We start from the raw sequence: 12,909 nt of genomic DNA, 5'->3' as shown, positions 1-12,909 counted from the left end.
GGGGGAGCTGTTTCGTAGTAGTCGAGGCTGCAGAAGACGGTTGCGTTGTCAACCACAGAGGCGGAGTACATGGCAGCTGTGGAAGCCGACAAGGAAATATTATGGATGAAGGACTTCATCGGAGAGCTCGGTATCCGGCAAGATGAATACCGGCTCTATTGCGATAGTCAAAGTGCCATCCACCTTGCTAAGAATGCGGCCTACCATTCCTGGACGAAGCATATCCAGCGAAGGTATCATTGGATCCGGGAAAGAGTAGATGACTAGGAGTTCGCACTGACGAAGATCCACACGGCTGAGAACGGGTCAGATATGCTGACCAAAGTACTGATACCCGACAAGCTGGAAGCATGTCGGAAGCGGATCGGACTAGTAAGACATCCCATGCCGGAGTGAAGGGGGAGTTTGTTAGGAAACAGGTCCCTCCGGATGGGAAGTGAAAAGAACTAGATGACGAGTACCCGGCAAGAGTTGGATGGTGAAGACCCGGTGAGAACCGAATGTGGAGTACCTGGCAACGGAAGACCTGGTGAGAACCGGATGAGGAGTACCCGGAAACGGAAGACCCGGTGAGAACCGGATGAGGAGTACCTGGAAACGGAAGACCCGGTGAGAATCGGATGATGCAGGCTCGGTGAGGAGTGCTCACCGGATGAAGGGACATATTCGTAAATATGTTTCTGAGAGTCCATCGGGGCTATATTTGTAAATAGCCGAAAAGTCATTCTAGTATAAATATGACTTAGGGAAAACTTAGTAAAAGAAAAGGTTGTTATTGTCGTTGTCGCGATTGTGAGAGAGCAATCGTGTACAGAGAGAGAGTGAGCTCGAGATATAGAGAGGTTGTTGCCTCTGTTGTAACCGCCGCCTGTGGCGAAGATCATGAGCACGAGGTCGTTGCCTCCATGAGCTCACTGTTGTAATCATTGTGATATAGTGATAGTTTGGAGTTTGTGGACTCCCATGGTTTTTCCCTCTCAGGGTTTTCCACGTTAATATCCTATGTACTCTCTTTTCTTTCTTTTTGTGCACTTACCTCCATTCTTCATTTCTTCTGTGTTCGACTGTACAAAGTGATTCACTCTTCGGTAGGTGCCGGAGACTATTCCGCGTATTCCTTGACACTTGTTGAGTTCTTGGAAGGACCCGAATTTGAGGTTGTTGCCATCCTCGATTCTAAAATCGTGTGCAACAAGTTGTATTACTTGGTTGATTGGTTAGGCTATACCCCCAATGATCGAACTTTAGAACTTGCAATAAATCTTACCAATGCCACGTACATGGTCAATGCATTTCATCACCAATATCCTCGTAAACCAGGTCCTACTAAAAACCATACCACCCATGATACGTGTCGTCGAAGAAGGGGGATAGTGTCATGATGACACTTACATAATACCTCGAAAGAATTTGATATGCCAAATCCTTGTTATACACATGCCAAATCCTTAACCATTGTAATGATATGTTTATATGTATAGTTTAATATCATAAGAATATTCTAGATTACTCTACATTCTAGAATGTCCTGGAATATTCTAGAGTGTTCTATATACTAGAACCTTCTAGAATACTCTATAAACCTTCTAGATTACCCTATATTCTAGAACCTTCTAGATTACTCTATAGGGACTAAGTATAAATAGGGATTTATTAATCATCCTAAAACCAAATTGGTTCAACGTCATTCTATAGCTCCTTGTTGCCCTCTTTGTAATCCATCTTATAGTGCAATATAATATTTTCCTTTCTATTTTCTTTCTCTGTCTTAACACACACACACACACACACACACACACACACACTCTCTCTCTCTCTCTCCAAACTAGAGGAGGAGGAGGTGTACATGATACAACCACCCGACTACAAATCTAAATCGCATCCAAATTCAGTATGCCGACTCAAAAAGCCCCTGTACGGCCTCAAGCAAGCTCCAAGGGCCTGACATTCAAAGATAATGGAATCTCTGCACCAAATTGATTTTTGAATGTCTAAGTCTGACAACTCGTTGTTTATTCGAAACAACTCTAGTGGTATGATTTTCATCATCATATATGTCAACGACTTAGTGATCGGTGGTGAACATCTGGCCAACATCAACAAAGTCAAGATGCTCCTCTCTGGGAAGTTTGATATGAAAGACATGAACAAACTTCATTACTTTCTGGGACTCGACGTCATCTGAATCGGCGACGACATAATGCTCTCCCAACACCACTACATCCTGAATCTCTTGTTCAAGTTTGGTATGACTGACCACAAGACAATCTTGACTACCCTCGATCGCAACCTAAAATTGCACACATACTTCGGCACACTCTATGAGCCGACTCAATATCGGCAAATTATCAAGAGTCTCATCTATCAAACTATTACTCGATCCGACTTGAGCTATCCGGTCGGACTCCTTGGTCAGTTTATGCAAACACCGTGTGACAGACATTTGCACTGTGCTAAGCGAGTTTTATAGTACGTTGTCATGAAGATTTTCGGCAATGGTGTGAAAATCGTATAAAACATACGAAATCGAGTATGAATTATATAAAACAATAATAGTGAAAATACTATTTTAAATAAGTTAAATATCTTAGTACAAAATGATGGAGGTCTTCAAGAGCTTTCGAATGCACTTTACTACATAAGAAACAGACATCTAAGTCTCAAGTTATGTGGGTAGGAAGTTTGCAAAAGAAAAGAGGAAGATAAAACTGTGAGATATCCCACATAGACAGGACAAATAAGGATCTCACCATATATAAGGCAGAGCAAAAGCTATTATCTTTGTGTCTATGTGAGGAGCACACATGTGAGCACACATGTTTCGGAGACTTGGGTAGTTGCAGGAACAGTTGTGTTGAGAACCAACGTGGGACCCAAGAGACAGATGGTAGGAAACAAAGGTGTCTATGTGAGGAGCACACATGTGAGCACACATGTTTCGGAGACTTGGGCAGTTGCAGGAAGCCAACGTGAGACCCAAGAGATGGACGATGGTGATACCCATGTAGGACACTCCATCTAGAGACTTGGGCAGTTGCGTTGAGAACCAACGTGGGACCCAAGAGACAGATGGTAGGAAACAAATGTAAAAATTGAAAGGTAAAAAAATAGAATGTAAAATTTGGATGTAATGGGGAGCTTTGTACTTTATATAAGAAGAAAATTCGTTATCCAATTGATGTATTAATCAAGAAATTAAAAGTAAGAAATTCAATATCCAATTGATGTATCAATCTTGTTCTTCAAATCTGAAGTCAAGAGTTCAATCTTAAATCTCTCTCAATCTAAAGTCAAGCATTCTATCTTATCTCAATCTCTCTCTCTCAATCTATCTTAAATCCTTTCTCGCTAAAGTTAGTAAAAACTTCAAGTCCTTCCGGTCCAAAACCCCGACGGTTCTGCCTCACGATCCGCACATAGTGACGGATCTTCACGACATTGTTAGTGGAACTATGGATCAGGGAATTTTCTACAAGGAATGAGCAATTATTCGGCTAGAAGGATACACTGACGCTGACTAGGCCGACAATGTATCTGATCGACGTTCAACATCCAGATTCGTCTTCTCACTATGAAGTGGAATGATTTTGTGGAGTAGCAAAAAACAACCAACCATTGCATTGTCCAACACAGAAATGGAATACAGGGGTGTGGTCGTAGCCACTTGCGAAACAATTTGGTTGAAGCGGCTATTAAAGGTTTTCAATGAATTGGTTGACAACCTGATCCGTATCTACTACGACAATCAAAGTAGCATAACACCAGTCGAAAACCCAGTCTTCCATGCCCGAACAAAACACATCGAGGTCTATTATCACTACGTCCGGGAATGCATCATTGCGGGAGACATCGACCTCTAACATGTCGGTACTGATCGCCAGTGGCAAGTATCTTTACCAAGGCCTTAGGAGCTTACAAGCTCCACCAGTTTTCGATGGCACTCGGCCTTCGACCGATTACCACACCAAGCCTTCATCGAATGCTTGAGGGGGAGAATACCGACAACCGAAAACTACCGACTTGACGAAAGTCGGAAGCGAGAAACTTACACATGTCGAAAGGGGATGTCAGACTCCTCATACTTGAGCTTGAGGGGGCGTGTTGAGATATCAAGCTCAATTAAGTTTAGTTGTTTAGTCAACCATGTAACTTAGTAGTTACATAAATAGAATCAATTTTGAATGTTGACTATAAAGGATTTGTTCCTAGTATTTAAGTGGGAGATCTCTAGATTCCCCACTATCGAGTTTATTTAATGTAGGACTTACACCCTTGTACTTATATTCTCCTCACACATGTGTACCCTTGCACATGAGATGTATATATACCTCATTGTGGGTATTTTTGTAACTTGATGATATCTTTTTAATGCAAGGAAGAGTTCTTTGTGCTACACTCGTTAATCATCCCCAATTTACTATTGATAAGAAAAACTTCCTCTCTCTCTCTTCCTCTCACACACAGATATCACATAATCCTCCACAACTTAATCACACACGTGATTAAATACTCACATAATTAGATACTAATTAACTCTTAGTTAAACTTCCAATTATTAACACATGTAAACAATAGAAATCATCATGTAGAGTTGATAAGTTGCTTCTATCTTCTAGTTAGATATTACAAACCATCATGTTGATGTTTTAAAACCTCAACTTGAACCATTATGTAAAGCCAATTGGAAACCATCGGGTTGAGGTTTTACATCTCAACTTGAATCATGATGTAGAGCTCACTAGAAACCATAATGGGGAGGTTTTAAAACCTTAACCGTAACCATAATGTAAAGCTTACCCTCAACCATTGTGTTGAGATTTTAAAATTAGATATAAATAATCTTGCTCTCAAATTTAAACACAAGTAATCTTGTAGAGTTGACCCTCGACCATAAGGTGGAGTCCTTAGAATCATCATGAAGCAGTCAACAACTACTGTCATGGTGAGCCAATAAGTTGTCTTGAATAATTGTGTGGAAGTCGCCAACAATTCTCATGATGGTGAGCTTTTGTGGTAAGCTTTCATGGTGAATCATTGTGTTGGGTTTAAATAACATTTGAGTACGAAAGAAGAAGACGAAGAAGAAACACACCCACAAATACATAGCATATATCAAACAAATACACACACACACACACACACACACACACACACACTATATGCACATGTCAATTGAGTTCCATGTGGAATATTCTCTTGCACGATTCAAACTTGCCTCAAGGCAACCTTGGCTACGTATAGGGTCATGGAACAATTTTGGTTTCCAAGGTTTAGAAGAACCTTTGGAAAGTACACAAAGTTCACCTCCCTTGCCACCCAACCACAAAAAAAACCGATGATAGACTTGGAGGTTGGCTTAAAAGATCAAGCTAAATGGTACTCATAAGATGGGATCAACTAGCACATCCAACCCCCTTTCCATTGGGAAAGATTGGCCAATGTGGACCTTAGATGACCACACAAACACTAAAGAAGTTGCAATCATTGAACTCAAAATCTTGAACAAGATATTTATCTTTGTTTAGACCAACTAGCCAACAAAAAATGCCCTAAGGAAATGCTAATTGAGATCAAATCATAATTGGAGAGTGCATGGGCTCTAACTATAGTTAGCCAATAAGGTTAGAGAAGTTGGATAGGGAAATAGCTAAGGCTAGTGGCAAGAACATACATACCTCCATATATGAAAATGCATAATTTTGGTGCGTTTGTGTTGAGTGTTGTACGAAAGGTGAAATTTAGGTTGCCTAAATCCAACAAGTAGTATTAGAGCAATGCTCATCTACAACAAGACATGTAAGAAGAGATTTGGAAGAGTTGATAAAGTTTGCAAGGAGGTTGAGCAAAATCTGCACAAAAGAAAGAAAGGTAGGATATCAATTGGTCACTAAGGAAAGGGAAAGTGTTTAGCTTTTTGTTCATATCATATCATTGTAAATTGAAATGATGCACAATGATAATGATTGCAACAAAGTTAATAACCTCACATACAAAGAATCAATAATAGCAAGGTTGGTGTGAGTGAGAGTTATAGGGTCTGCAATCACACCTAGTAAACATACATGGAAGAAAATGGTTGCATGTGGAAGAGGCTTGAAGCTTGTAGTTTTTGAATGTATAGTTGGAAATGATAATACATATGATACTTCGATTTCTTAGAAGCTCAACACTTTCTTTCTTGAACAAATTAAACGACCCAAATGCACAAATCTTTCATTCAATTCATCTCATCCATCTTCCAAGTTCCTGAGATCTCTTAGAATTGTGAGGTTGAATAAATTTGTAATCTAAAAGCTTAGGCTAGCAAATGGGCGAGAACATAGGAGTCTAGCAAGCTATAACATAAAGCAACTAACATTTTTGATAGATCATAAATGAATTGCATTTCACATTTACGTTGTACTTTTGAAACCATTTTTTATGTGGCGAGGCTTTTGATGTTGCATGATTTGTGCTCAAATGTCTCATACCTTTCTTTCTAGCTCTACTCAAGAGCTTTTTCATAATCTCTATTGTAATGAGCCTCTTTTTTGCACCTTTGGGTTTTGTTATGTCCAAGTTAGGGAGTATTATATAATTTGAAACAAGTGTTTCATGTTTACGAAAGGCCACTAGTGACACAAAGACTATCAGGGTTGAAATAGAGAAAGTTTATGCCTTTCCTAAAGTATTGACTATTCAAGTTTAGTTATGAAGATTGATACAAAAGAAATGAACTTAAGCACTAAGTGAAACCATTATTGATATGTCTCACCAATTTCATCTGATAAAAAAATTCTTTGTGGTGCGAGATATTTCTCAAATATGTCTTCTATGCACACAACATGTTAACAAGTAAAAACCGAATCTTCAATGGTAAAGATCGTGCATTGTTTTTGAGTTGATGTATCACCGGGTGGTAGAGGTCGTATTCGCACTTTGAAAATAGTGAGCTTGAACATGCCAGCCTTCATAAAAAAAAGGTAAAAGGTACCGACGATGTAAACACTTCACTTCCCACGACCCAGAACGCGTTCGGGACCAAACCAAAAACACTGGGGAACTCGGAGGCGACTGCTTTAGAAATAGTAAATACGTCGAGGCCGACGGACGGGCATAGTGGCGAAGATGATGATACGAACTTTAACATGTCCGCCTGTTTCGTGTTCTTAGGTTCTTGGGACGGAGCCGAGCCGAGCCAAACCGAGCCAAAACCGAGCAAGCCAAGCCAAGCCAAGCCGAGCCGAGCCGAGCCGAACCGAACCGAGCTGATGGGAATGCCATCGGATATGGATGGAGAGGCAGGGGGCAGGGGCAGGGGCAGGGGCAGGAAGAAATGGCGACGGCTTCGTTAGGAAGATAGATATGGATAGGTGGGCTGTGTTTAATAAGGCAGGGAAGGAAGGAAGGAAGGAAGGAAGGATGGATGGGGGAAGAAACAAAAGAAAGAAAGCAAGAAAGAAACGACCTCCCTCCTCAGCAGATTTTTCTACACCATTCCTTCAAGCCGCTTTTACAACTCGCCCAGATCTCTCTGCTCTGCTCTGCTCTGCTTCCCCCCTCACCCCTGCATATCGACAAATCGTGCCCTAACCATGGCCCTAGGTGCTTGATTTGTCGGCCTCCGTTTTGGGTTTTTCTTCCCCCCCCCCCCTTCCCCTTTTCTCCCATTCTCCTTGGCCTTTAGAAGAATTAGAATAAGAAGAAACGATGACTAAAGGCCCCCAAGCCTATGGAGAAGCATCCTATTGGGATGAGAGATATAAACAAGACAGTGGCTCTTTTGATTGGTATCAGCAATACTCTGGATTGTCTCCATTGCTAGACAAGTATGCACCGAAAACCTCTCGTATTCTCATGGTCGGATGTGGTAATGCTGGTCAGTACTGCTTTCTTTCTTCAAACATTCTCTTTTTTGGTAAATTGCTCGATGCGTCCTCTCTTGGAATTTCTCGTTTCTCAGCTTTTCATGCACTTGTCCAAATGTGTAGTAGCTTTCTTTTGTTCCATTATTTGATCGTAAATGCTATGAGTTTTATGATGAACTTTGCTGAAATCTATCGTTTTTCAGCTTTTGAAATGTATGCAGTCAATGAATTGACCTCTTTATTGCAATTTCTTGATCTTATGACTCTGTTTTCTTCTTTTAATCAAATGCCTTCTTTTTTGGCTTAGTAAATGGAGCTTTTGTAGGTTTAATATTTGTCTTCTTTGTGCCATCTCTTGGTGGAAATTTTTACTCTTAAGATAGGCGATATTTGTTGCATATGCTGAGTTTTGTAACTTGACTATATCTTTATTACAAAGTTGATAGAAATGTTTGATCCTTCGATGAGGGCATCATCTTTAGAGGCTGTGGTAGAAGACAGTCATAGAATTTCATCTATGATGATATGGACAAGGTATTGAAACACATGTGATTTAAACCATCATCTTTAGAGGTTGTGGTAGACATTATTGTAAAGGATTACTTACAAGGACGCCATAAGGTATTGAAATGCATGCCAGTTGAATTTTAAGGCCCATTTGATGAGGCTACTGCATCCGAGAGAGAAAATGGATTGATGATCTGATGTTTCACACTAGCAAAATGCTAGAATTTCATCTATAATTCTTCTATCGAGCTTGCTGAAAGGGATAGGAACTCTTAAATTTTCATATTTCTTTCAATATCTTCCCTTGCTTTTGAAATTTTTTGTTTTACTGTCTCTCCATTTTTGTTAGTTAATGTGGTATTTGCACAAATTACTGCTTAGAACTTAATGTTAGTGCCAAGTGGAGTGTGCATATCTATGATCAAATAGAGTAGGCATTGTGATTGATTATTATCATGTTTGGACTCAAATACAGGAAGCTGAAATTTGATCATAATTCACTATTGTCAGAAATATGTAATGTCACTACCCTAGGGCCTGATTTGTTAAAAATGCACTCGACTTCAAGTTTTAAGGAAGTAGAATAAGGTGTAACTGGTAACTTGTCGAAGGGGAGGTGTAAAGGTTCTCATTATCATAAATGAAAACAAAAAGAAAAAAATGCATAAAAAAGAAGAAACATCCTGCAATCAGCCCAAAAGGGATAGAGTGTGTCGGCACAAAAAGAAAAAAACTGAGAATCATAGAGATATACACAAACACAACTCAACCATTGGGACGTGGGATGCCTTGTGGATAAAAAAATATGAATGGCTTTAAGGATGGAACTAAAATGTGCATTAAACGAAATAATCTAGAAGTCAAAATTTCAAGAAAGCAAACCTATGAGTAAAATATCTTTTGTCGAGTCATGGCGTTCAGATCCTGTTAATTTGGATCGTTTATGATTTCGGAATTGTTCCTTACTGAATTTGGATGATCTCATATGTTTCCGTTGGTTAATTATGCTTTCCAAATAGTTTTTTCTCATACATGTGCTTTCATATCTGCAGTTATGTCTGAAGATATGGTGAACAATGGCTATTGTGCAATTGTTAACATTGATATCTCGTCAGTTGTTATTGCTGCAATGCAGTCAAAATATAAAGATTTTCCTCAACTTAAACTGAGAATCATAGAGATATACACAAACACAACGGCTTTAAGGATGGAACTAAAATGTGCATTAAACGAAATAATCTAGAAGTCAAAATTTCAAGAAAGCAAACCTATGAGTAAAATATCTTTTGTCGAGTCATGGCGTTCAGATCCTGTTAATTTGGATCGTTTATGATTTCGGAATTGTTCCTTACTGAATTTGGATGATCTCATATGTTTCCGTTGGTTAATTATGCTTTCCAAATAGTTTTTTCTCATACATGTGCTTTCATATCTGCAGTTATGTCTGAAGATATGGTGAACAATGGCTATTGTGCAATTGTTAACATTGATATCTCGTCAGTTGTTATTGCTGCAATGCAGTCAAAATATAAAGATTTTCCTCAACTTAAATGTATCCATTCATCGTTGGTATATGGGCGACCCATTCAGTATATCCTGTTCTAGTCGAACAATATGTTGTGTTTTTATTTTATAACAAGAACAGAGGCAATGATATGTTTATTTTCTAGAAGAAACAACAAAGCATGTAGTTTTGTCTCTCTCTTACCTTGCTTAATTCATTCGCTTTCAAGGAATGTATCATCAAAAAGATCATAGGTCTACTTTAATGAATAACTTTTAGATCTGACAATGGATGTTCGAGATATGTCACCTTTGACAAACAATGAGTTTGATGTTGTTATTGATAAAGGTATGCCGATTCAATTTGAAGGTTTCATCATCATAATATAGATATATATACATACATACGCATATGTATATGATTTTTTTTGTTGTTTTTTAAAATCAACAACTTGCAAGATGGTAATAAATTCATGCTTGTATATACAGGTATGCTCGATTCACTCATGGTAAGCCTATGAGTCTACTTGATTATTGATGCAATCATAGTCAATAAAGAAGATTAACTCATATTGAGATTTCTCTGTGTGTTGTCAGTGTGGCACTTGTGCACATTTGAGTGCAGCAAAAATGCTAGAGGAGGTTCGCAGGTTGGTGTTAAAACACTATCAGAACCTAACTTGTTCAAGTTTTATTGTGGTTAGATACCTTAAAGCAGCGGAACTCATGCCTTTTCTTCTAAAATGTCATTAGGGTGCTTAAGCCAGGTGGTGTTTATATCTTGGTAAGTGGTTTTGTTATAAGTAAACATTTTATGTGGAATTTAGTTGAAAGGAAGATAAATGAATGTATCTAAACAACATTAGGACATATGGGGCCTAACAAAGATAACAACAAAAGTGAAAGAAAAACGTGTTTCTAATCTAAAATATGCTAAAAGCACTTAGGTTATGGAAAGTAAGTTCAGACTCTTGAAACTGTTTCACGTTCCAGATTACATATGGTGATCCACGTATACGCATGCCACATCTTATAACTGAAGGATGTAACTGGACGGTCATTCTACACGTACTTCGTAAGAATCAATTATATACTACTATGCAAAGTCAGTGATTGTGTACACCAATTCATTAAGCTGTTAATATTGGATTTTCACGCTCTGTTTTATTTATTTTATTTTATTTTATTGGGATTTGTTCATTTTGTTCTTCTTAACCATAGCCAAACCAGGTGTGAAACGAGAATTGGAGGAATGTGCTTGGGATATGACCGATCCTTTTTCGATCACCGATGACTATTGTATCGACACTTCAGTCTTACCAGAATGCTCTGATTTGCACTATGTTTATGTATGTAGAAAGGTTAGTATGCATCTATAAGTGTGTCATCTGTCTTGTTGCTTCAATGTAAATATGAGTAAACTCATTATTCATCTTTTCACACAATGTCAGGATGCATCAAAAATCCCTCCCAAAGGCTCAAAGCCTGGAAAAGGGAAATAAAAAGAGAGGCCGTACTTCAAATCATCGTAATTCCACAGTAGGATCTTATGATAAATTTATATGCTTAGTGATCAAGATGTTTGGTTAGTGTTCACATTGTGTAATGAAATGCGTGAAATCGTAAAAGCTCATGCTCCTTTAGATTCCTCCAGAAATAATAATAATACATTCCATTTACCTTACAATACAACATGAGCTAGGGTTTCATCCATAAAAAACTAGAGATTTTCTATTAGTTTATCTCATCAATCATAAACCAATTTCCCAGCCTTGTGGGTTCCTTGAGAGTTACATAAAAAATGTGTATAAAGGAACTTTTTGTAATATTGTCGAGCAGCAGAAATGCCAAATTGTTACAGAGAGACATTGTGAGGTTAAGGTTCTCTTTCTTTGTTCACATAATTGTGTCATTGAATGATAGTAATTTATGTATACAGTAAGATGTTTATTTCTTGTTAAGGTTGGTATTTATCATTCCTTTCATGTGATTTTGATTTGTGTTAAACTAACTCTAGTTTCCTTCAGAATCAAATTTATGAAAACTAATGAATTTCCTCAGGAAGAGAAGAAATTTCTACTCGAGATTAGTGCCTCCTGCATTAACCATGTCTATGCCACATAGCATGAGATTGATGATCAGATAACTAAGCTGCATGACCCTAGCTAAGATATAAATTGGCTATTTAAATTTCATGGTGGGAGTGAAGTCTCCCTACGCAATGTTGACTGAAAAGAACATTTGTTATGAATGAAATGGTTTGGCAGAGCTAGAACCAGACCTTTAAAGGGTGCTGGTGCTCCACAGAGCAACATCTCCTAGAGACATAGGGAGGTAGGAATTCCCAACATATGATTTTTCTTCCAAAGACCCACTTCATGATATGCTAGTTAGTGTTAATTGCTCTTTCGAGACAAAAATCTTTTACTTGCTGAAGGGTAGACCCTCCCATCCCTCTATTCTCAGATGGTTTTGTTATTCTGACTTTACAATCTATATACACCTAATCTGTGCTATCTCATCATTTCTTTTTGTTCTTCATACCCTTAGAACATCTACTTGTTTCTCACTACCCACCCATGTGGATACATCCTAGATTGCTGTATTTGCATTCATATTTTGTATATCAGGATGCATATGATGCTCTTTAATTTTCATTGCTACCTTCCCTCTTGATTTATCGTTGATGAAATAATATGTATCAATCATATCCGACGCACATCATTTGCAGTTTATCTTTTACCTTTTAGTAGTACTCAAGTAGTGATTGTGCATTTTTAGTAACCTCAACCTGTACACATGGGTTGAAATCTTACTCATTTAACTAATTTACTGGATGCTATGGTGCAACATATGGGGTTGAACGTAGAACTCCATATTTTTTGGAAAAAATACCGTATATATTAAAACAACATAACAATGCAGGATTAAAAGCCCCCACTACAGTAGCAAGGATCATATGACAACGTAAACCCCTTAAATTGTTGTGAGACCCGTTACATAGAGAACTCCTTTGTGAACTAAATAAATCGTTGAATAACATCTCATTTCA

The 12,909-nt window shown here is 38.3% G+C and overlaps 1 protein-coding gene across 2 annotated transcripts; it reads left to right on the top strand.

The window, feature by feature from the left end:
* Positions 1–7,402: 7,402 nt before the first annotated feature.
* Positions 7,403–11,818, top strand: LOC147852886 (uncharacterized). Of its 2 annotated transcripts, XM_087333428.1 has the most exons (9): positions 7,403–7,858; positions 9,793–9,906; positions 10,138–10,206; positions 10,347–10,366; positions 10,455–10,507; positions 10,611–10,641; positions 10,851–10,932; positions 11,079–11,218; positions 11,309–11,818. In XM_087333428.1, the coding sequence occupies exons 1-9, from the start codon at positions 7,690–7,692 to the stop codon at positions 11,357–11,359; spliced, it is 729 nt and encodes a 242-aa protein (XP_087189554.1). In that variant the 5' UTR covers positions 7,403–7,689; the 3' UTR covers positions 11,360–11,818. The 2 variants fall into 2 exon arrangements, with proteins under 2 accessions (XP_087189554.1, XP_087189553.1); XM_087333427.1 differs by lacking the exon at positions 7,403–7,858 and having other exon boundaries at positions 9,703–9,906; positions 11,088–11,218.
* Positions 11,819–12,909: the final 1,091 nt, after the last annotated feature.

This window comes from Azolla caroliniana, unplaced genomic scaffold, assembly GCF_043228905.1.
Source record: "Azolla caroliniana isolate FFs.n. ecotype wild unplaced genomic scaffold, voAzoCaro1.0.p SCAF_17, whole genome shotgun sequence".
Lineage (NCBI taxonomy): Eukaryota > Viridiplantae > Streptophyta > Polypodiopsida > Salviniales > Salviniaceae > Azolla > Azolla caroliniana.
Note: the sequence above shows the minus strand (reverse complement) of the source record. Positions and strands in the feature narration are given on the sequence as shown.